Source organism: Dromaius novaehollandiae, chromosome 6 (assembly GCF_036370855.1).
Source record: "Dromaius novaehollandiae isolate bDroNov1 chromosome 6, bDroNov1.hap1, whole genome shotgun sequence".
NCBI lineage: Eukaryota > Metazoa > Chordata > Aves > Casuariiformes > Dromaiidae > Dromaius > Dromaius novaehollandiae.
The window spans coordinates 30222399-30248419 of NC_088103.1; the positions used below are offsets into that span (position 1 = coordinate 30222399).

General features: G+C 35.5%; 1 protein-coding gene across 9 annotated transcripts in view; it reads right to left on the reverse strand.

Moving 5' to 3' along the window:
* The window catches only part of EXOC6 (exocyst complex component 6), a 110591-nt gene that overhangs the window by 61224 nt on the left and 23346 nt on the right, over positions 1-26021 (reverse strand). For all 9 annotated transcript variants that reach the window (XM_064514048.1, XM_026094100.2, XM_064514046.1 and 6 more), the window contains exons 5-14: positions 25143-25188; positions 14650-14854; positions 12976-13131; positions 11908-11976; positions 8158-8241; positions 8018-8064; positions 7556-7676; positions 5537-5608; positions 4780-4877; positions 3503-3608 (exon numbers count right to left, since the gene is read on the reverse strand). In XM_064514048.1, coding sequence (XP_064370118.1) covers positions 3503-3608; positions 4780-4877; positions 5537-5608; positions 7556-7676; positions 8018-8064; positions 8158-8241; positions 11908-11976; positions 12976-13131; positions 14650-14854; positions 25143-25188 — 1004 coding nt within the window. The remainder of the gene's footprint in view (positions 1-3502; positions 3609-4779; positions 4878-5536; positions 5609-7555; positions 7677-8017; positions 8065-8157; positions 8242-11907; positions 11977-12975; positions 13132-14649; positions 14855-25142; positions 25189-26021) is intronic.

Sequence of the window (26021 nt, forward strand, 5' to 3'; positions counted from 1 at the left end):
AATAAAAATTGAAGACTCCAGATAATTTAAGATCCCCTTGTAGAAAGCAATTTACAAATACACATTAAAAAACAAGTCCCAAAACACTTTCAATCTGAATAGAAAAAATAAAAATAAGTGGGATATGAGGTTCAAAAAATGTTTGCAGTTTGCCAAAGAAAACAGCAAAGTTGAATATGGCTAAGATTTTCAAAGCATCTTGAGAATATTTAGACATGTAAATTTACTGTCATACATTTACTTCCTTTAGATGGTTCACAAAACTAAAGCATTATTTACATTCTTTTTCATCAATTTGAATGAACACGTTTTTGTAAATACTGGTAGTCTGTAAGAATGAAATCATGCTGCTTTTATTTCATTTTAAAATTTGATATTGTATTTGGGGGGGGGGGACAAAGAAGATAATGCAATTCAATTATATCTACAGACACCAGATAGACAGCTCTGCATTGAATACATCATATATGAAATCCCCCAAACAATTAATTTTCTCTTGACTCTATGACTAATGCATGAGAAAAATAATTAACAACTGGTATCATCCCAGGAGAATTTTATTTCTTCAAATAAAAGCATAATGAACAGCAGATCAACACTGCTGTATTTTAAAAAAACAGATTATCTTGACAGTCTTCTAACCCTAACTCATCATTTAAGATTTGGCAGCATGGCAGATATGTGGTCTAAGTGCCTGGCACTTGTACTCTGTTGTGCCATTCAACAATGATAGAAAATATATCTTAACAATAAGACTTATTTCAAATATGTTTTTGATTGTCAGATTTAAGCAATGAATTTTTATAGATTAAACAAGTACTGTCACATACAACTATAAGGATCCTCACAAAGTCCTGTCAGCAGGGCTCGAGTCTCAACCTTCTGACATTCAACAACTTAAGAGAAGTAATTGTTTATCCTCTATAGTGGCTGGCCAGCACAGAGGAACACTATATTCCTTCTGTCAATAGACTAACTTAGAATAGACAGCAAGAGAAAAACGGAGATAAAAGCCAATTGTTTAATTTCTGAAAGTACAGTGGAAGTGCAGAAGTTAGATGATATACTCAAACCATGATAGCTTGGCACATTCAATCTGAACAGAATGCAGAAAAAACCCATTCTGCCCAGTCAGGTTTTATGTGCTGTATTAAACATTTAGTTTAATGAGGCAGAAAGTGCCTCAAGCAGCTCCTATGAGCAACTTACCTGTAAAACTGTGAGGGGGATTCATCCTAACCTAACAACTAGATACTTACTAATATTGGGCTCTTTTTAAACTAAATGGAGAAGAACAGGCATTTTCAAAGGTACAATTCATCTTAATCTATAATAGGCATTGCAAATGCATCAAATGAATCAGCCCTCTGGGGTTTTTCTCTACTCTTTTCTATCAGCTATACAGGATCCTTCAGTGACTAGCTGGGACTTACACATCTAAATTTTTTTTTTTTTTTTTTTTTTACATCTAAATGTAGATTAAATTAACCCACCCAATAGGAGCTAATAACATTCCAGTGTCTTGTAGGCCTGAGGCAACAACAGAGAGGTGAAGTGGATGAGATTATAAACAGCAGTCAATAGAAGTGATGCTGCAGCATTTATCAAGATTTTCTTCCATGCGGATTCCCTGCTATCTAATAAAACGTCAGGTAAAACTTCAGTCTTTCGTTCAACATGGGAGCTTAAACATTCCCTCTCCTCTATCTCACTGTCTGTTTGGCAAAACTTTTAGGAACTTGATTATCTTTGCAACCTCTGCCCCTTTACTAAATTTGGTTGAAGTCAACTAAACTGGTTCAAAGATTGCTAGGTCACAAGAAAAAAGACCCCACAGTCTTGTTTCTAATGATGCCCTAATACAATACATCCTGCTTAAAACACAGGTTTCAAAGTTCTTTATAAATATATGTAAAAATCATTATCCCTGCTTTACAGATGGGTTAACGGGGCAGAGAGATGTGAAGTGACTTACCCAGTGCCACACAGCTGGTCAGTGACAGAGTTGGGAACAGAATCCAACCTGATTCCCAGCTTTAATCTCAAGCTCACTAGACCAAAAACTAAGTATCAGTCTGAGATTCTGCCCATAAAATATCTACAAATCAAGTGCTGTTCACTATGAAACAACAATCCCTTTCCGGGTCATAAAAGAAAATGAAAATTGATGGGTATACAAAATACATTCTCCTTCTAGTGAAAGACAAGCCAAATCTTTTTGTTATTCATATATGTTTATACATATATACATACACAAATAATATTCGTATATGCATGCAGATACATCAGAGAGAAAGTGAGAGAGGCTAGCACACAAAATTATTTAATACGATTTAAAAATCTCTGCAATTTATGAGCAAAATCATCATGCTGAATAGTATCAAGTGTACCGTATACTTCTGATATTGTAAGGGGATTTCTTACATTGGTATTATTTTAAAATAATAGATTACAATGGCTAAGTAAATTGATGGAGAAAGCATGATAAAATAACTTCAAGAGATAAACAAGATACGACAGAAAGTAAAGTACTACTAAAGCCATCACCATAGAAAGGTCATTTTTAAAGGATTGTTAAAGATAATCATGTATGATGATCTGTAAACCCAGCAAGTGCTTTGGAGTCCTATTCAATAATAATCATAAAACCCACCTTTAATTTTTCATCATCTTCACTGCAAAACTATTAATGATATGGAGCTGTTACAGTTGCCTGGTAAATCCCTGCTGAATTGCAGAATCAGAGTATCTTTTTACTTTTACAGGTATCTGTAATGGTGGATGTTGCAGAAACCAGTTTCCCACTAAATCAGTTATTCCCACTGTCTTGCGGTTCTTAGTTTTAGCTCCTCTCCACAGACTCCACCATGGGCCTGTTATCTCTTGACAAGTATTATCAAAGCCATATTTGAATAGCAGAACATACTAATCACCTTTCTGTGAAAGCAGCTCTTAGTGAGAGAATGGCTGAGGCCATACAAGAATATCCTACTAGAATGCTAGTACTGCAGAATTATTTACAGTCTCTTTGGGTTTATTTCGCCCCAGGTATCTAAACACAAATAATTAATTTACAAAGAAACATACAGAAGTTGTTTTCTCTGATAAATCCCTGTTTATTATTGCATAAATATATTTTAATATTGCAGTATATAATATACTTTGGGTTACTAAATCCAGCATGATGAAATAAAATTTAAGCTAACTGTAATTTTAAAAGACTGTATTGTAATTAAAGACTGTGTTAATTAATCAAAGTGCATTATTAATTTGTTTATAAAACAATGGGTCACATTATTCACTCAAACTTCAGAGCAAATGACTAGAGCTTGAATTTACATATTTATCAACGACTACAATTACCCATAAAGATGATGATTTCAGCTCTTAATCTACCTGGCTTTTCAAACCTTAATTACTTTTTAATTATAAAAATCATTACTGTCCTAAAGGTCCTTAATTGGATTTCAACAAGCTGCAATAATACAAAACTTTTTCTTACCTTATCAAGTTCTGGATCTTGAAAAGGAAATTTGCTTATAACTATTTTGTATTCCTCTTCATTTGCTACAGGAATAGGGCTGTAGTTGTCTGCTTCAAAAATATCCCTGGTCAAATAGTTAGTGAAGTGAAAAAAATTTAGGACATGTATTAACACTGAAAAATAATGTAAATAAAATATATGTAAATTAATATAAATTTTATCATCACATTTGGGTATGCAGCTTCAAAAAGTGATGAACTGTAACAAGTATAATCTCAGAAATCCAGACTAGATGAATTTGAAAGTACCTTTTATATGCTAAATTTTTATACTGAGTCTAACTCTGGAGAGAAAATAGTTCATAACTGAAAACATCTTAATGACTCAAAGCATGATACAGCAAAGGAACTTCAGATCAAGTAGTCTACTCCAGGGTTAACCATAATGAGATACTTGTAAATTATGGTAGCCTACACTGCGCCTACACTAAAGCAGATATTCAGACTGTCTAACTTATGCACCATGGCTACATATAGTGAAGATGATTCAGATACCCCAAGTAGAAGCATGTGGCCACAGCCTAGTTTAAGTACCTTCTGGATGTCTCTACTAGTCCACTGATGATATTAGGGGCCTAGAGAGCTTAAAATCCTTAGACACTAAACTTAAAATGATCAATTTATTTTATTAACATGTTCTGCAATACAACACAATTCCTTTCACAGTAAACAAAGCCTGCGCTTTTAGAGATCATACCCTATCTCCAAGGGGCTTTGGAGTACAGTCCCAGGCTGCCCTGCGCCTGGGTTTACAGTTTGCCCAGTCAAATGCTTCCAAGGCAGAGATGGAAGCCAACTTGCATTAAAAGCTCCCTCTTTCTGGCAAAAGAAGATGACTTACTGGCAATGTCAGTAGTTTGTTGGGGAGATATACATATCACCTAAATTTAAATATTTTAAGACAACCCAAATTAGGAACCTAATGCCCTATTGTGATAGCCTAGGGTGATCAGGTTCCCAGTGGAGAAAGACAGGCGCCTCTCTTCTGGGTCTTTTTCCAGCAATGCTCCTTTGCAGAACCTCCTTCTCCCTATTAACTACAGAAGCAGTCTTGGACAGCTCTTCTCCTAAATATTAGTTAGGTGTGATTAATACCTTAGTCCTACTTGACCAGGCCTTCATATACAATATTGAGTTAAACAATTCTTCCCAAATTATTACTCTATCAAAAAAATGTGAGGTAGAATAAAAACAATCGATGCAATGAAAAAGGCACAATTATTCTGAAACACTAACCTGAACAATCCAGACCACTTTTTAAGCAATGTTTCATTGTACTGGTCTCTTATCTCAAATAAAAGATCAAATAATCGATTGACAGGAAAACCATAACCCTAAGATACAAAAATGGAAAGGATGGGTAATTCAAGAACTAATATACTCATTTCTATCACATCAGTTCAAGATATTGAGAAGAGATTTCTTATCCAGTCTTGTCATTTTTATAAAACAAACTCTAGTACTTTAAACACACCACTACTTTTAAAAGATTATATATTAAATTCTTACTAAATACTTCACACTGTGTTTCCAGTTTTTGAGCAGAAATTTGTCCTATTTCTCTATAACATTTTAACTTGGTATTTATGCATAAATTAATCTGCTTTATCAGTATATCTGTTAAATACTGTAAGAATAACTTGCCAATAATGTTCACTTGATCTTCCAGCTAGAACATTAATGGCAAATGGAATATTATTCTTCCTAAAGATCAGAAGTAAAGCATTTATGAAAGAAAAAAAACCATACAAATTACAGAGCTAACATTAATTTTGCATAAATATGAATGCTAACTAGACTGCAGGGATTGGCAATACTGAAAAGCAGGAACCAGAACAAGAAATACAGATATTTTTACTATTTAAAATATTACTGTGTAATTCTATTCTTGATTCACACATGACTTCAGGGAAATTCAAAGCATTGCACATACATATCTAAATGAAAAAAATGACCTTAGGTATTTCAGTTGAGTTACTAATATAATACCAACCTGCAAAGTATCAGCAAACACTACAATGAGATTCTTCAGTTCCAAAACAAGGTCAGGATCACTGCAATATGACTGAAAGTGAGATATTTTGGTTTTGTTAAAATATTTTAAAACCTTGGACACATTTTTTCGAATAACATTGTCATAGAAGGGAAAATTCTCCAGCCTTATCCCTTTACCCGACTGCCTTTGTAAAAGCAACTTAGACTCAATTGTCTTCACTTAGTCCAGTTACATGTAAGTATTTGTTTAATTTTTATAAGAACTATCCATGCTATAAAAGGTCAGAAAAAGTAAATGAAAATATACTGTGCAATAAACAAAGATGTGTTTTACATAGATTCAAAAGCAGCAAATTGCACTTACTTTAGTGGAACATAAGCACACATAAAAAAGCTTTGCTAAATCAGTATCAGAAAGGGATTTCCACAGGACATGCTTTTGAACACTGAGGTTAGGTCTAACTAGCATTAATGCTATGCCACCTCAGTTTCCCAAATGTAAGGGAAAACCCTGTAAGAATACTTACTAAACGTGTATAACACTCAAATTACAAACTCAGTTGTGAAAAGTCACACATCTAAGTTATTTAGTCCACTAAATGACTGATCCTTAATTTTCAGAGGTGTGGAGTCGTATAGCTAGGGTTTTTACCTTTGCTTCACTATTCCGAATACTGGCTAATGCCTGTTCTGCCTTTCTTTAATTTTTGCTCTTGCTGTAATCCAATAAAGTAAGGGTTTGGTTTACAAAACCTCAGAAGACAACGTATTCCTGTTTAAAAACTACTCTGTACTAGGGTCATGTTTGGGAGAGACTGACGTGACAGAATTGGTTTTCATAACAGTCATGGATTTTGAGAAAAAATAGTGATCAATTGTATCACAAGACATCAAAGAGTTCTTTGAATTAGAGACTGTATAACTTTTACAGCTTAAACTATCATATTTTCACAAAGGTGTATAAGTCAGTGTTAATATACAGCCAACTAACCTGAAAAGCATTTGGCTTAAAAAATGCTGAATATCTCTCAACTTAGTGCAACCCTCTGAAATAAATTAAGGACTATGAGAACAAAATCTCACGTAACATTGACCAACACATTTCCTTGAGCTTAAACAATAATTGCAGTCTGATTTTCCTCTATTTTTCTCAAGTATATATGAAATGCGAAATACTCCTCAAATTAAAAATCAATTGTAATAAAAATAACATGAAGAAACTGCTATTAGCAGACATTAAAAAGAGCAAGATAAAACTCTTCCATTTTTTCCTCATACTAAAAGTTATGCCAGACCAGACCTTACTGGTAAGCTCTGAAGTAATTTACTAACAGTCAGTCTCAGTGAACAATAGTATTGATCAGTTATCATAGAAGAATCAGAAACAGCATGCAGATATTCAGCATCAGCTGAACAAAGAGTAGAAGTGCAACTTTAGGGTACACACTTTGAATATACTGGAATGCTCAGCTAATGCAGAATTACTTTCTAAAATCTGTGAAGATTTCTGTAGTACCTTTACTTCAACATCAAGATGTTACATTGAAGAGGTAGCTCCAAGGGTTTTGCTGGTGGAGTTTATTTTGGAAACAGAGCATTTGGAATGATAATTAGGAACTATTTCCTGGTGGTGCTTTCAGTGCTGAACTATTCAGTCTGATCTAATGAAGAGGTCAGTTGAGACTAATGAGGAAGGATTGCAATAATAACAGCAGATTAACTCTGCATATTCTAAACTGCTGGACTAAGAGAAGGTTTGGAAGACCCAGTGAGTTGTAAATCAGTGGAGGATTATGCAAATAGCCCATGGCTGTGGATCACAGCCTGATACTTTTGGGAAAAACAAAAGCTTGGCAGGCTCCCTCCCAAATCTGAGAAATTTTTTATCACAAGGAAAAAAAAAAAAAAAACATGAGGGAGGTGTAATTTTTCAGTTTGTTATTATTATAGTTTTAAACACCCATAGCTCTTAAGTAAATGGATTTCAATTGTATTACTGCTAAGTCTTCTCACTTACTGAATGGGTTCTAAGGACAGCAATGATCTTTGAAAGGGCCATGTTCCAGAGTTCATCGGTATATGTTCTAGTTACCAGTCCTTGGGTTACATGTAAGATGTGGTCTTCTACTACAAAGAAACTAAGACAAAAAAATGCTTAAGTTAAAAAGTTATTTTCAAACGTTAGAGCAAATTTTGCCCTTTCACACAGAAGTATAAATCAAACCCTGCCCACGTGAGAAGTGAGACTTTGGTGTTCTGATTTGCCCACGATGAAGTCATAACGTTAAAAGCTTGTTTTAAGCCAGCATGGCAACAAACTTGTAGCATATGGGATCTCTTCACTGCCCAGATCCACCACCCACATGATTTGCACAGAAACTGAATCTTGCAGAAGAAAGTTTTGGGAAGATGGGTGAACAGAGGGCGGTTAAGAATCAGTACAGTGAAACTGGAATAAATCTCCATTTAGAAAACTTACCCTACAATTTGACTGAAGTATCTTCTATAGCCTTCTACTGTTTCATGCTTTCAGTGAAAAAGAAAACAAGTTTAGGAATAAAAATAGCACTAAATATTAGGTACAACCCAAGTCAATGCAAAAACAAAAGTGGTGGTTACCATGCTTGATTGCGGCTGCAGAACCAATCTTGCTTGTTTCCTTCTTTGCTTTCTGTAGTAATTTTCAAATATTTCTCCATCACCCTAAACCAAGACAAAAATAGTTAAAACAAGAACATTCTCTCAGTATGAAAAAACACTTCTGAAATTAAGGGTAGAATTCTCTGTCTTAAACTACAGCCATAGATTTTGCATTTGTTCCACAGACAGACATCCAGCTGAGATCAACGAAATTTTGCATGCATAAAATATTCAGAGATTTTTTTTTTAAGCAGCCTACAGAATGTACTGAAAAGAAAAAATCTGGTCATATGTCTACACTTTGTCAAACAAGTTATGTGTTTTAAACACATTAAATGTAAACATGTGTAAACACATGTATGTATGTTCTAAAACTATGGTCTTCATACTGTAGTAATTTTTATAGGTAAGGCATATTAATTATTGTTCTGTAATGGAAACTCACTGTTTCTATAGGTTATTCAAGAAACTGAATGCATCATAAGTTAGCTATAATAATGTTTCTGTGATTATGTCATATATCTAAATACTGAATGCATTTGCTTTGCTTGAGGAAAATACATGAGTTATACCTAATATTTGCTTATTCCCTTCAGAACTTGTAAACATAATGACTACAGATTTGGATTTTTCTCCTATCACAGTCCTCAAAATACAGTACCCTCTGTGCATAATGATTATATTGTGAGGAATTCAAGTGACATCCTAGCCATCTCATTAAGATGACCATTCAGTGGAAACCATCTGTCCATCTGAAATCAGTACTACATTGACTCATCTACCTACTGAATGCAATGTAATTTGTATGCAAGCAGAACAAAGCAGCTTAGCATTTTTAAGGTTTGTTTTTACTTCATGAGGCCATTATTAGATGAGGGCTATTTAGAATTCCATTGCTTGGGCTTCCAAAAATCTTCAAATAAAAATATTATAGACTGCACATTCCTAAGCCAGCATTACTTATCTAGCTCCTTTATGAGATATAAGAAAGAAAGTTTAAATTTAGTATTTTAAGTTCATTCTGAATATTTTACCATACTTAAAAAAACTGTTAATCCAAAAAACCCCCTAAAAGTGCTTGAAACTCAGAGATGCACATTTACTAGAACAGCTTATTACAGCAGAACTTCACGCAATGTATTACCATTCATACTAACATATATTTATCAGACATACTAACCAGTCGCCTCCAGCCCAAATGCTCAGTGCAGTTTTCAGGCACACACAGACATTATTTATTCTGCCTCCTATACCACATCTCTAGTCTGTCCCAAAAGAAGTGTCTCAAGTGGAAAAGAACAGCTGTTCTTCTCTAAAGAACACACCAAAAACTGAGATTTAAAATACCTTGTGACTATTTATACACCATGCTATCCTATGCGATCAAAATCAGCAATTCAGGCATAACAACCTTTAAACAGAAGCTCGAAAGCCATCAGCAGAATAAAGCAACGATCCCAGTGCTTAATTCACAAAATAACCAAAGGGAAAACAAGATGAAATATATATAAGTATCTCACATAATACATGAGGCACTATATCTTGGTGTATAGGCTAGTCTATTAAAAAGATAAACAAAAAAAACAGTAATGAAGAGACTAAACTTTGCTCATACATACTAACGAGAGCGAAAGTATAAAACTGTGAAGTTACACTGGGGTCTCTCTCACATTTAAAACACGGAAACATACACTCCACCGGGCCAGACAAGCGGTCTCTCTATTATGCTGCCTCAAATATGCCACAGGAAGTTACAAGAAATTCATAAAACGAGTGAGTGCAACATGAGCTGCTCCAGAAGAAAAGCTGAATCTGAACATGCAGCAGGCATACACCACAAACTGGAAGAATTTAACAGCTGTCAAATATTTTAGACAGTCTAATATAACTACAGATGTTGTTTTCTATATGATGCACCATTTTCTTTTTCAAAAAGCTCTTCATTTCTGGTGGTCAGAAGTTTCATAGCCTAAAGAAAAGGTACTTGTCCATAACTACAGTCTGTTTGGTGTGTAGGTGCCCTGTAATCACAAGGTTGTAACCACAAACTTCCTTCACAGTGACTGCAGCAGTGGAGTGCGCTGAGGTCTGCAAAAGCCTGCTTTCTTCTGCAATACAACGAAGCAGAGTAGAAAACTTACGTTCTATGTTAGAATATTTTCTACAGCTTTGTAGGAGAGAGATAATTCACTTCTTAGGTGACATCTGCTTGTAAGATAAGGTCTTGAAACAAAAAGGTACTAAATAACCACCTTTTATAACCTCCCCACCTTTGCTGTCATCACAAAATCCCGTGAACTCCAAAACATGAAGAGACGGTTTACAAAGGGAAGTAAAGGAGAAGGACTCCAAGAAGTGGTTAACGCACAGCTCTCAATAATCCTACCATGGGTTATTAATCAGATAATGTCAACAGGAAAGACAGAAGCCCTTTTCTGAAGGCAACAACGTTTTTTCTAAGGGGCAAAGCAACTCTGATAGCACAGAGCACATTGTTATCTGTCCCCAGTAAATTTGGAAACTGGCAAACTTGCTTTCTGTGCAAACCCATACAACCCCTATACCAGCAGGATTCCTGACAAAGTGAAGGACATAATCATGCATTATTTTTAGATTTGTCATCTATCAGTTTTACTACCTGTTTCTTTATTACACAGAAGGAAGAATAAGCCGAAGTTGTCAACTGGTCTATTTTACATTACACATTCTTTCTTATATCTCTCATGTTATTTCATACTTACTTCCTCTGTTAAAAACATGGTCCACTCCTTGATAATAGTTCTGGCTCCCTGTCTTTCTGTCCCTCCTGTCTTTTCATTGAGATGAATAATTACTGATGTAATAAAACCTTACAATAGGTTCTGCCACTGAAATATTTAAGTGGACCTGCTACATTTTTAGCTGCTTTTATTTGGATTCCTTCTTTTTAAAAAAAGGCACAGGGAAATAATACTTTAAACATTATTTCAAGATACAAACCTTCATGTTACACAGCTGCAAATGTTCCACAGAAAGAAGATAACCCAGCCTGAATGCTAGAAACCAAGTCCAGCTGAGTTTGTAGGATTAGCAATACTCATCGATATTTCATCGATACACCCATACTACTTATTCTAAATGTAACCTGACTTCAGAAGTTACTGAGATATAGGAAAGGTGAGAAGATAATAAATCATTTGTTACTGAGTTACTTCTGAAAGGTTTTAGCACTTATTAGCCTGTGCGTTGTCCTTCCTCTGCGGCAACTAATATGGGCTGTTGTTTCTCTGCCATTGAATCTGGTCTAATCTGTCTGACCACAGTCTGTCACAATCTTCAGCTTTTGCTTGCTATTTTGCTCTATTTTTCTGATTTCCACAAGATTCAGACTGAACATATCTATGTTTTGTAATGTTGACCATCTTCCCCCAAACATTTGGATAACACAGAACACTTGGGAGAACTGCAAAAATGGTGTTATCATTATTGAGGCAGACATGCATTTATTATATATATTTCTAAGACCACTTATGTAATTAAGTCTTGCTGTGCGCTCCTTTATTACGCACATAAAATAAAACATGAGGTAATGCCCTGAGTATCTATGCTACATCCATTTCGGCCAGTTCACCCAGGATTACAGAAGAAGTATGCTTGCTTGCTTGTGAACTGTTAGAGCATGAAAAGTAAGAAAATGAATATTCAACTTCAAAAAATAAATGATCTTTTTAAAGTCAACTTAATACATACCAAAACTGAGTAGATGTGCAAACACCTATAGACGGGAGAAAAGTCTACAAGATCTTGAGCAGTTAAAACCTGAAGGAGGAAAGAGGGGGAAAAAAAAAAGCAGCATATAAAGCATATAATCTGCAAAATGTGATATGTTTGCAACCAAACTTGTCCATTCCATAAATACTTTGTAAGGCATCTTATTGGTAAAGAATTGTCATTTCCTTTTAAATTCAGTTTTAGTGCCCTTAATTTTAAAACTCAACTTGGCTTCTTAAAATTTGGAGATCTAGTGAGGAATTAGTAGTTTTGTAGAGTGTGATGTTAGCAGACTGGTGAATCTAAAATTCAGACAAACTTGGAAATTCTTTGGGGTTGAATATAAAAGCATGATAAAATTGAGCCAGAAACAGTCAACTCTGCTAACATACTTTATGGTCACTAAAACCACTATTTTGATAGAAAATGTTATAGAGAATATGCTTTAATGAAAGACCCTAAAAATATCTTTTTTTATCAGTAATTTCAGTCATTCTATCACAGAAGAGTAAATGAAAAGCTTGTCTCCTCCCTCTCTTTCTATTATAGTTTTAGATTTTCCTTGTGTTATAAAACAGACTGTTTTCACAGTGTTTTCAGAGCTTCAGATTTCAGGGTCTAAATACCTGATCCTTTATTCAGGAAAATTTACGAATATTGAATATTTGTTAGCTGAAACAGTTCTAACACAAGCTGAAGTCCTCAACAAAGTACTGGCTGCACCAGTAACAGATTATTCCAGTGGGCCATGTATCACCTGCAGTGGGCAGGTTCACATAATATAAGTTGCAATGGAATTCCTGAATAATTACAAGTTCTATTCAACTGAATGCCTCCAAATATGACATTGAAGCTAGCTTCAATACAATTAATATTTTGGCATGCTTTTTTCTAAAATGCTGATCGGGCATGGTACCCCCTTGAAGGTATTCTCTGGTCCCTCCTAACTGCAACTATGTCACATCTATAGACAGTACCTAGAAGTTTTATTCAATAAACCTACAAAATTCACTTGAAGTAAACTGTACTGATTTAGTATAAAGTTACCTCTTCTTCATGTTCATCTTCTTCCTCAAACGTTCTCTTCAATGTAATTTCATTCTTGGATTCCCAAATTCTACTTTTACCTAAATGCATATTCCGACCATAGTTTACATTATTCTGTTTCTGAAGAGTGGTACTAAAGGTTTTCTGCTGCTGTGCCTGTTTAAAAAGTAGCACCAATAAGGATGTAATGCAAATTTCATCACTGACGAATATATGCTATGACATGAAAAGCAGGTGGCAATACTGTACACAACCAGAACATTATTATCTGCTGAACACACATCATTATAACTGCAAAATGCACACTCGCTACAAACACTGATGGTTTTGTCCTTAATCAATTTGGGATGACAAATTGGTTCAAAACCTAACTTCTTCATAATTTTTCCCTAATTCTCAGAATGTAATTTTAAAGGCAGAAATAATTAAAAAGTAATCTCTAATTTTCCTGATCATATACTCAAATACAGAATAAATGTTTAAATGAAGTACAATTATCACAGTTTCCAGCTGTTTGTCTTCAGCGAAACCTCTGTGAGCAGTCAGCTGCAGAAGTTAAATGGGCTATATTGTTTTTATTACTGAAAGAAAAGCCAAAAAGTTGCACAGAATAATTCTGTAATCAGATTTCACTTACAATCATCACTACTTCATTTTTACAAGAATTTTGTTTTTGAAAGACGAAATAGAATTCCCAGAACCTTAGATTACAGAACAGTAAACCAACCTGAACTCTGCCCAACAAAAAGGCAAATCCATACTTCTTACTCTCCAAATAAGCTTAAGAAATGCTGGCTGTATGTTTAAAAGCTTGCCCACTACCAGTGCTTGCTGAAGTGGCAGATAATTTTGTGATGGAACAGGCGAGGACTTCACCTCTGTCCCAATCTCGTCCTGGCTCTCACTTCACTCCTCTCCCCTTGCCCTCTTCAGACCGTAATACACCAGTAATATACCCTGTACTTCCAGGATTAGGAGCACTTCAGAAAGAACTAGGCAGTTATCTCAGCACTTCTTTCAGTCGTATTCATCCTTGCAGGCTGGCCAGATGGGCATCTCTCTGTTCTGGTAAGTCCTTACTTTCCATCCTGCTGTTGAGTTACAGAGTGTCTAGGGGTTAACTATATAAAGTATTTCCTAATTTTTTTGAAACTGCAGATATACAGCACTTCTCACTCCATTCTCAGGAAGAAAACTGCTTCTGGTCTAGGACACAAATACAAATTCAGAAGGAAAGTCCGAGCGCTACCGAGGAGTCATGCTGCTGCTTTATTAGCCAGAGACTGCTAGAATTAACAACTTCATGTCAAGAAGAAACTACTCAAGATGTTAGCAAGCACTTCATAGCTCTCTAGCTCTACTCGAAGGTCTAGGTGATGACTACAACCCCTAGAAAAATCTTTTGGGCTAACCTGAGGCTATCAATGACACACTGACGACAGTGTAGCCATACAAGCATACAACCCAAAGTAAATTAACTGTCCAAATGGATTTTACAGCCCACAATGAGCTCCCTGCTACTGTAGCAACATCATTAGCAGTACTCAATCTAGTAACATAAACATATCCTAAATTACGTTAGTTAACCACATTTTAGGAAGCCTCTCTTTTTCCAGCTTTAGGTTGATTTTCATTAGACAATAGGACAGAAGTCATACTGTTAGGTAGGCTTACCTGCTTCATTGCAGTTTCACCAATTTTGTCAGAATGCTTTCGAATACTCTCTAAGAAATCCTTGAGATCTGACATGGAAATTTCTTTTATTTCTTCACGCAGTTTTGGAAGATTTTCTATCATTATCTGGCAAAAACGGTACTGGCTAACTCTAGGAAGATACAGATTTTCTAGCTGTTCCATTGTTTTTAAAGCCGAATAATATCTGCAAAGAAATTAAAATCAAATTATGTAGCTATTTTATCAAACGTTTATAAAAACATTTTATTAAATATGTCAATTTCATACCTGCAATCTATATATATGTAATTAAATCAATCCATTCTTGTAAGAGAGTCATGTGAAAAAAACGTCACCCGTACACTGTTTTAGTCTGGGAAAGTGAACTCTCAGAGTGACTCAGTCAAGTCAAAATTTTAAGTAAGCTCCTACAGTACTTGCTGTTCTATCCAATATAGCCCTAATGCCACATGTTGCAGCCTGTAGAGGGGCACTAAAGTCATAACAATTATTTTCCCTCTTAGCTTAAATTACCATACCACACTGAAAAAAATCTTGGAAAAGTGTGCTTGTACACGTATGTCCTCTTTAGGTATATGTGAGCATATGCACACACACACACCCTCTTTCTGCCATCCCTAACTGGAAGAAACATGTACAAACTTATCTCGAGCAGTATTTTTTCCAGAAGTATATCATGTTTTGCTGTAAGCCATGAATCTATTCATTGTTCTGACAAAGTACAGGACATCCAATCAAGCAAATGACTAAGAAAGCTTTAAGGTCAAAAGCTGTTTGTTTGTTTTAAAGCTGAAGATTCTGTAATTTTCACTGCTTTTCAGTGTTCTGTTAGGCCTATAGATTATTTGTAGCAGAAATAGGGAAGATACGGTCTGAAAGTGGGGGAAAAAAAACCCCCACCAAGAGATATTTCCTCTTATGTCTGTAAACTGATTTATAGACATACATTGTATAAAATACATTGTAGTGTATACACACTGTATATGTATGCTGCACAATACATTAACAGCTAAGTATGTTGCAAGATTTTACATAATGGACAATGAGTTTAAAGACATACTCATGTTAATTTTAGGTGTAAAATCTGATTTAATTCTAATTTCAGTTAAGTCCGAGTGCTTAAATAATCAGCAAGAGAAACCAGCTGCCTTTAGGGGACAGAGTGTACCAGAAGTGGTAGTCTACGCACAAAACATGACAAGTACATTTTTCGCTAATCTTTTCTTCACAATAAGGTTAAGATCTTCCTATCTTGAGACTACTTCTGAGCAAGAATTCCCCTGAATAGATGAACAGAGCTTCAAAATGACTTTAAGCATTATGGCCAGGTATGGCAAGAGAATCCACCTTTAGGCAGGGCCCATAGCCGGAGGCAAAAATTTGTTGGACGGGATTAAGAATTTGGTATTACAGGGTCGTCATGGGGAACAGTGACCCCAATAACCGCTCAGGGTCCAACACTTTAATAAGAGTTCCTACACATCTCCCTGTTCATAATAATACAATGCTGAACAATCACACCAGGTCAGATTACCTCCCTAAAAGCCATCCCTTTTTCATTCAAAGGGGAAAAAATGGCATATTTGTTCGCTGTCAACTCATGCAAATGGACTTGTGCCCTTAAAATATCACTGAGGAAAACACATTAACTCTGACTATGCTTTTAGGATATTAAACAGTGCTAACTCATTTCCACAGTCTTTCTCTTTTTTCTTTCTTTCTTTTAAAAAAATCCCGCATCTTTATTTGGTTCACTGTTTTATTTCTTTTTTTTCTAGGTTGATATTATGGAGCATTTCAGAAAAAGATGAACAAGATCTGTATCCATCTTATGGAACAGAAAAACTATGATGTTATGAAAAAAGCTGTATGGACAATGGAATCTGAACTCTCGATACGTCATGACAAAACATTCCACATGAATGCTACATAGTATTATTATTTTTTAGTTAAGGCACCGAACTTAATAAGCAATAGTAAAAAACAACAAATCCCAATAAAGAAATATTACTTCAAAGGATTTTTGGGTCTTCGGATAACTAGGGAGTCACAAGCTCAAAATAAGAGGAAGAAAAATCTAGATCAAAATCTCCTGCTCTGAATTCTAAATCTTTATTCAAATAAAAGCCTTTAAGATGTAGAGATTTCACAGAGATGGAAGATAAAAGAGTACGAAGTAATACAAAATAAATTCCCTACTAATGATAATGTTAAACTGAAGGAACAATCTAATTTGTATACATATAACATATAGTGCACTCCTCAGATGGGAAGACGACCACAGGTTTCCAATCTATGTTCCACAGCACTCTGAACATGTTAAATTCTAATTATTATAAGCTCTCAACCAAAAAATCCTTCTAAGTTAATGCTAACTTTCTGGATTGCTCCTTTGCTCTTCTGACCACAACTGTTTTGCAGTCTGTTAGCTCTGCACCTTCCCACGACAGAAGAGATTTGGCAAAACTTGAGGCATTTCCAGCCTCCCTAAAAGGCACTTGCTGCCCAAATCCACTTCCTTCCAGGAAATATAACTTAAAGAACTGAACCTGCTACACCACATGGCCATTACTTACATTTTAAACAGCCTTTTTAATAATCTGTTACTCCCCTGGCAAAAAAATTGCCAAGCCTTTGCAAACCCTGTAGGAGACTGCAAAATAATACAAAAATTAACGAAAACTCAAATTTGACGTCGGAGACCCACCAAATTCTGAGACGTCAGCTCTGTCTATTACTGCTTTTCATAGTTATTTATCCATCTCATCTCTCATTACTCTCATAGATTACAAGGGTTTCAGGGCCAAGACTCTTACTTGCTAAAATCATTCATCAATTCTAAGCCTGTACCACACAATACAATTGTGATGTTTCCAACTGATTTAGGGAAACATTTACAAAAGGAAATTTTAATAAAGAGAAGTCAGTTTTCCCAGGCTTCCTCTTATAATCAGTGGAGAGATGAGTACCAACAGGAGGTGATTCAGAGCACTGAGTTAGGCTCCTACATGCCTATTCCTGAAGTCAATTAATTTTCAAATGTCACATAGGCTCCTAAGTTCTGGATACAGCCAGATTGCTTCTGAAAATTTTTATTTTATTGAAAAAATGAAGCAAAATAAAAGTGAGGCAATTCTGCTATAGACCGTAAAACTAAGAAGGCAATAAATGGAAACATCATGATTGCTAAAACTGCAAACAACATTTTAAAGAGAAGTGCACAGAACATGTTAAACATGAAGAGGAAAGCAATTATTTGTAGATGTGACAATAATTCTCCTTTAAGCAATAGTCTTACCAGCTATTCAGCCCGGCAGAAGGCTTTGAAAAATATATTTATTTTGGCCTGTTATAATATAAGAATAAGGTGAACTGAGGCCTTCTAGGTTGGTCTTGAAACAGAAAAGGAGAAAGGCTGAGATCTGACTGAGTTAACTTGCTGTTTAATTCCAACCCTTTCTTTGCACAAATGCAGAGTAATATCCTTGGCCTATTTTTAGCTCTTTGCATTATAACTTTAGCTCCTTTTTCTTCCTGGAAGTCCTACACTATCAATAGAGTGAAATGGCTGAATCACTGTGAAAGGAGAAAGCTGAATACATGCAAAGTCCCTCCAAAATGCTAAAGAAACCTGGAAAATTGTCCTTTTCAGTTTTAGTGCTTCTGAACATTACTTTGTAGACATAGCATGTAAAACACTTCCCAACAGAAATACAGCTCAAGCTGATGGCTCTTCTTCTGTAGATAGACAAGCAACAGCAAGTTACTGAAACCTGATTTGTAACTTTTCCTTTCATTCCAAAATAAACACATTTTTTGAATTTTCTCAAGGCATTTCTAAGCTAACAATTTAGCATAGTTAGAGGATGGGAGAAATCTCTTTTCTTCCAAAACACAAAACCTTTCAGGAGACTGCAAATAAAGAGGTTTCAAGTGTAAATTAGGAGCCTGTGTTTATTATATACTTGGTTTATATAAAATATACATAAGGCAATGGGAATGTTCCAGATAAGAAGGGGTTTGGGGTTTTTATGTGTGGGGATTTTGTTTTTTTAAATAACAAATGACCAAAAGTGCCACAAGGTGAGACTTCTGGGGAATAAAACCATAATAGCATCAAAATCATAGAAAAGGTTTTTAATTTAAATTATACAGATCAGCTTATCAGAGCACTGTTAGTTCATCTGGAAGCTTTTTGACTGCTGTCTCTAAGATCTGAATTAACATAATCCATTTTAAATCCATTCTAGAGTCCCTTAATAATTATTTATATATAGATATACATAGATATATACATGGAGCTCAGGACCTTGCCCTTCTAACATCTGTTCTCATAAAGCATTGAAGTCATCTTAATTTGAAGGTCACTTGCAGGTCAGGATTACACTAAAAAGTTTTGCATATCATTTCATAGCATGATGTATTTGTATTTTTTGCTTAAAAAGCATTGCATAGATTTAATTTGATGCTTAAGATCTTACTTGACAACTATGTTATTAGTTGTCTCCATATATTATCAATCATGTAAGCCAAAAGGTTGCCCATTTAAATACAAGTGAATTAAAGAAGCATCTTCAACACTGTTTTTGTCATATAAGCATAGCAGTTCACCGTTTATTCTTCTGAGATAATTTTGTAAGAATAGGTTTACCAACACAAATTTTATCATTTATATTTTGAAACTGAAGATGCAGATTTGAAACTCTGACGCAGGTCCATAAGATAAGGCTGTACAGAACTGAATCATCTTGCCTTCAGCACCAGAAAACTATAAGCTGGACTGACCTAATCTTTACTAACTCCTCCAAACTATAAGAAAGAAAACTTCTAAAAACTGCAAAAAGCAGAATTGGTGGAAAAACAGAAGTTAATATTATTGTTCTGCATTATCTTATTTTAAAATTGTCCAAGCCCCAGGCGTTGGACAGTCAGGTCTGTATTAGAATTTAAAATTTTAGGACAGCAATCATTAGTTTGAATTTTTGCTAACGTACATAAAGCAGTAATTTATGTTTTAAATGACAGAGAGGTGTTTTAAGATTTTTATCAATGGAATGTCATTTGGAGACAAATAAGAAAAATACTGTAACTTGCTAGAAAAAAAACTCATCAAGTTAAAACAGCTAAAACAGTCAAGCAGCTACATGGGATAGGAGCAAGCGGGACTCAAAGGCTGGGGGTTTTACTGAGGTCTAAGTGCTTGCATGCAAGCCTTTTGAAGTAGATAAGTGCAGTCATGTCCCAAAATTTCCTGCTGAAAAACCAAGAGGAGAGACAACAATCTTAAAAAATCTAATTTTAATTTAATTAAGGAAACAAACGCAACAATTTACAAAGAAAAAAATAACATTCCTCTAAATTTTGTGCTTCCTTCAGAGACAAATGCAATACATTCCTGTTTATTATATTTCCTATATTTACTCAATACATTTTTGTACTCCAGCAAACCAAGAAAAATTTAAAGGAGCCCATCAGCATTTTTCAATGATACAGAGGAGGAGCGATTCTTCATCTCTTGAAAAATGACATATCGAAACTGCAATTGAAAATATGTTAGCCTTCACCACAGGAACAACTACTGTTTGTGTTTTTTTAATTTAGTTAACAATTCTATACATGATTTTTAAATTATCCCAGGATACAAATGTTACCAGTTGCCCAAAGGACCACCAAATGAGAACATCCAGGCACTAGTAACTCAATTTTCCATAGAGCAAGTATAAAGCTCAACATTTCTGAAAGTCAAATGAAAGACTCGCTGCGCTAAAAAAAAGATCAGTGGAACACCTTTTTTATGCATAGTGATGTGTTTCAAGTTTTTTTTTAAAAAGAAGCTATCAGACAAAGAGGTTTGTGAGGATGGTGAGAAAGAGAGCAGTTGACACCACAATATCAAATATATATTTTGAGTAGATTTTTTTTTTTTTTTTTAGAAAAAAAAAGAACCACGAAACCATTGAGAAGTACTTATTTGCAGTTGGTAAAATCTAGTGCTGCATTTTGACATGGTTGCTATGTGATAGTTAACACAAAGCGTTTACAATGAGGCATATCTGTTTTAAGTGAATTCCTTTGTACGAACATAGTTTCCAAGGGAAATTGCTTACCATATCTAGAAACTTGGAGAAAAAGTGATTAGCCCTTCCCCCCTCTCCGCACACAAATAAAATCATGCAGAAATCCTGTTAGGATCAGAAAAATATCAAAAGCGCCAGAGAGCACTTGCAGATAATAAGAGAACTCAGTATGCCATGGAGCAAAAATGTAAACTGAAAAATCAAATAAAGGTGGCTAAAAGAACCTTTATACAACAAGGCTACAAAACAGATAAATACTGACTTGTCTCTTGGAATAGAGCTCATATGAAAGAAACATAAAAAAAAAAAATCCGGAAGAGGTTACAATAATAGGTCCTAAATTTATTAAATCTTTTTCATTACTTCTGCACCAATCAATTCTTTCTGTGTGTGGAAATTCATTTATATAATGCTATGTAAACCCTCCAGGGTAACGCAAATCTTCTCAAGACAAGAGTGAGAAGTTTAAGTAACATTACCAGTTAGAACTACAGAAGCTATAATTAGATCAGAGGATGCAACATTTCAAGCATGGACTGAAAACACTTTAAACATCTCAATGTTACACACTAGAGGTGAAAGCAGCATGCAGTGTTATTAATTCTGGGGGATGAAAATCTCTGCCTTTCTCTCCCTTCTGCCCAGTTCTTCCCTGGTTCTTTTTCTGCATCACAGCAACCCAGCAGAGCAGTAAAGCAGAAGAAGCTGCAAACCCATTTTCTTCCTGAAACCACTACAGTGACTCAGGAAGTGACAAAATCATGAAGTTGGGGCTTTTGTCATTTGAGCACAGGACTCTGAAGTAAAGATTCAGTGAAGCACTGAGCTGGTGTAAACATCCTTCAGTTAGTCAAAAAAACACTTTTTTCCTACTAAAACCACTACATAACACACAAAACTAAACACACATCATCATTTTCATTTATCCTGATACCTTTCAACACAGACATGAGTAGGACCAAATTGTACAAAGCATAAAGTTTTCTGATCGCATGCTTCACGTCTTAAATTTTATTTGAAAGTTTGGAAGGTTTATGCAGAGAAAGGCTGATCCTCAGTGCGAGTTAGTAACCTAAACAACTAATCAACTGGGTCTTTCCCCCAGTTCTGAAGAAAGCTTATAGCAAGGTCGGGAAAAGAACCCAAGTCTTTCAGGGGCAAAATGCTCAGTCTGCAAGACCATACCCTTTCTTTAGCCCTCCTCACACTAGATTCAAGAAGATTCCGCAATAGCCTTAGTAGAATTATTTAATGGTATTTTTGCTGGAAGTTGGCGTATTTTGGTAATATGTTTTGTGGAATAAAAGTTTCAAACACGCTAGCTCTAGCAATTCCTAGTGAGACCATTCACCCACCACCTTCTGAAGCAGCCAGGAACTTTCCCTAGACACATATCAATACCCATACACACAAGCCAAGGCAATAGGTCCGTATAAAGCGTCTGATGATCTCATCTCTGACTTACAGCTAAAGATCAGAGAAGTTCAGGCTAAATTTATAACCCTCCTCTAGGCATTTTGGAAAGAAGCAGAGAAACCACACCCTCTCCCTTGTGCTTCCTCAGCTAACACTTAAAACCGTCCGTAACACTTCCAGCCAACTGTGTCTGTTTAGAGCAGATTCCTCCATTATTTCTCCTCACCACTATAGTTCTTGTCAACTTGTGTTATACATGGCTCAGAAGATAAATAGGATGCAGAGCCTTTCACCTCTAGGTCAGCAGTTCAAATATAGCCCATGTTGGTAGTGACCAAAAGTTGCTATCAACAGATGGCTTTTTGGACTCCTTGGGAAACCTTCATTCTATCCGTATAAAACAGTACGTATCCCAGACCTGAAACCTTGCATTATCTTAAAAGGTGACTGCCGTGGAGAAAAGGAAATAGAATTTCAATATATATCCTAAAACAACTGTTCCAAAAAGTGTAAAACATTCACACTTTCTTCTCCCTTTTTAGAAATTTAGAAATTCTAGTTTATTCATTCTGCAAAATTCTATGACAAATCAAGCAATAATGAAATGATATATAAAAGGCTGAAAGCAGAGACACTCAAAAGAAGAGAGTTCTCTTTCTTAAGACCAATGCAAGCTTTGCTGCATTAACAGTGCCCAGCAAAGACTTATGAGAAAAGTTATCTTGGCCAAAAATAAACACTCCTCATCATTTTGTTAATACAGGTATTGCGAATGCTCCTATCTCTGATTCTTCCGAGAAAGACTCATAGCAAAAATTGGGAAGGTCAGTTTTGAAATGTCTTATATCTGTACATATCAGCTACAAGGTCTTCTTAGCACTGATGCTCTGTAAGTCCTTGCCACTGCTGAATCACTTAGTGATAAAGGCCAGGATACAGTCACACTTTGGATTTGTTGCCTGTTAAGCCACAAGGAAATTACCATTTGAATTAATTGCAAGTTCCACCGGATATCCACCTCTAGGCTCTAATAAAGGGAATTGTAAGTCACAGGGAAAGTAGAAGAAACCATAGTATAGTTAATGAAAGATATTTGAGCTGGAGCAGTAGCCTGGAGCAGAGTCTGAACATTGTGTGCTCCACGTGCATTCAAGGTATGGTACATCAAAGCTATGGCAGCTCCCCTCTCCCTTAGATCTTCTTATGGGATGACAATGACATGTCCAAACGAATTGCCAATTCAGTATATCTCCATTTGACTTACAACATTGAACATTTCCTGTCTGGTGACTCCTTCCACAGGAAAATTATCAGATATGAAACTCTTAAATAATGGAAATGGAGTTTTAGATTTGAAGAGCACTGACGACTTCTCAGAAAGTCCAGCAGCAATCAGTGGACTTGAACTACAAAACTGTTAATGAATGTGGAGTCAAAACGCTAAAAGCTATCTGCCATTTTATCTCACTTAAGTGATCTACCCTGATGACATTCGGTGATATAACTCCCTAACAATGCTAAAACTAGGATATTACTTCTCTTGGCTGCCAGAGCAATGGAACAACAGAATGTAGTCCTAGATCTCAGTGTGTCAACTTTTTCAACGGGTAGAAGTAGCACGCTCCACAGACCACCTTGCACAAGCAAGCAGGAAGCGGTGCCAGGGCAGACAGCACATACTGCAGTATGTTCCCTGACTGCAGTAGCAAGGATATTCGACCATTTAATCCATTCTGCTGAGCTGCTCCAAGAGCACTGCAACAACATGCTGCCAACTCCTTTAAGTGGATGTCCAACCAGTGTCCAGTTCATAGGAAACAGCGTACACTAGTCAAGCTGATGAGATCTACAGCATCGGTTCCCATCTAGCAGGTTTTGCTTGTAATATGAGACAGCATGGTGCCATAGCTATCACATTTTTTCTAAAGCTCTTGTATTTCTGCAGAAGACTTCCCAGAAGGCATTATGTTCACAGGCACCAGGACAGACTTGCTAGTGTGGCTGCCAGCAGCTGTGGCAGGCGCACGGAGAGGTAATGACAATGACCCAGCAGGGGAAGAGACAGAGCAATCCACAGGACTGAGGCAGCAGTAAGAGCAGCCAGGGATGAAGGTGGCAATGATCCTGCAGAAAGCAAGAAGAAAGCAGCAGCAGCAGCAGCAGCATTCCTGGGATGGGAGTGCCTGAGGTGCAAGGCAGCAGGGTCAGCAGCAGTGGGACAGCGTGGCAGCTACGGGGGCGTTGAGGCAGCCAAGCCACTATGGAGAGAGAACTGGTGGCACTGCGGCAATGAGTGGATCTCTCAGGTGATGGAAAGCAAAAAGGCAACAGGAAGGAGCAGGTGGTCAAGTACCAGTTAGAAGCCACTGTTATGCAGGTTTATTTTTAATTATTGTTATTATTTTTTACAGCTCAATTTGTCACACAAGAGAAGAAAATATTTTTTGCATCTCATTCTCACAGTCCCATGTACATAAAAGATTAGCACAGAGATAGGTCTGAAGGATACATAGAGAAAAAGGCGCTTTTTCATTGGATTATAAATGCAGTTTAAATATATTACAATAGATTATGCAAGTATTAATGACTTCTGCAAAAATCATCATTTTCTATTTCAGTTGAACTCCCTAAAGATCTTGTTATTCTTGCTTCTTAAACTGTTTTAAGTATTAAAAATAACATATTATACTTCACACTTTATAATCATATTTTCATTGCTTATTTAAGTAAAAATTATTTTTCATGGCATTCATTAGGCTCCTAAAATTCTTTTTATTTAATATAAAATTTGTTCATTTGTAATGGTAGTCTTGAAACAAAGACAAAGCACTAATAAAAAGGCTGTAAGTACTGAACTACAGGACTCAATATTTACTTGTCTACATTAATGTTTGCTATCCTATCAGTAATTGTAAAATACAATGACTGCATTCATTTATTTACAAAAGTTCTATTTCTCATAGATATAAATTCACTCACCTTTTTACATTCATCTGTTCTTTTAGTTTGCTGTACATTTCTAGCACTGCATAAAAACAAACAGATTAACCCATGGATCTTATTGTGGCTTTAGTTAATAAAAGAGAAAAAATAAACACTGTAAAGCTCAAAATAGACCACAGAAAAAGATATGCTAAATTTACCTTATTCAAGTCATACTGTAACATAAAAACAAAAAGAGCAAAACAAAATTCCAGAATGCAGTGAAGGCAAAGAAAAAAACTGAACTCTTAACAGCATTTAAATGGAAAAAAAGATACGATTAAGCACAATAGACACAGTATAAGACACAACATATATCAAGCATATTCATTCACTTACTACATATCATAACTTCATACATACTACCTGTCTCCATTAAAAGGCAACAGTACCATCTACTGTAACCATAACAAGTCAACACAAGACTCTCACAAAGAGAAAGTTTCAAACCTGTTTTATACTAATACCACAAACAGGATAAAAGCCTTACAGAACTGTGTGCAATCCTACAATATTATCTTTCTGAAACATCATTTAGAGCTCTTTCTGTTTTACAAAAGTATTGCAATGCCACAAAGCCAAAAGACAATAGAATGTTGAAGTAGTATCATGAATATTTTCCCTAGAAAATAATACTTAAGCAATGACTTTGTGATCTATCATATTAAAAGTAAGACTGCATTTAAAGGTGTATGTAACTACATTTTTTGCATCATTTATATCCATCTCATTGTTTTCTCACAAAGCAGCATAATTATCCTATTTCGAATGCTATAAGGTCATGGAATCTACACGTGGACATCTTTTTAACACTCAGTAATTCCTTTGCTAAACTGGATGTTACAGGACCTTAACTTAAAAAATAAAATTCCTTTG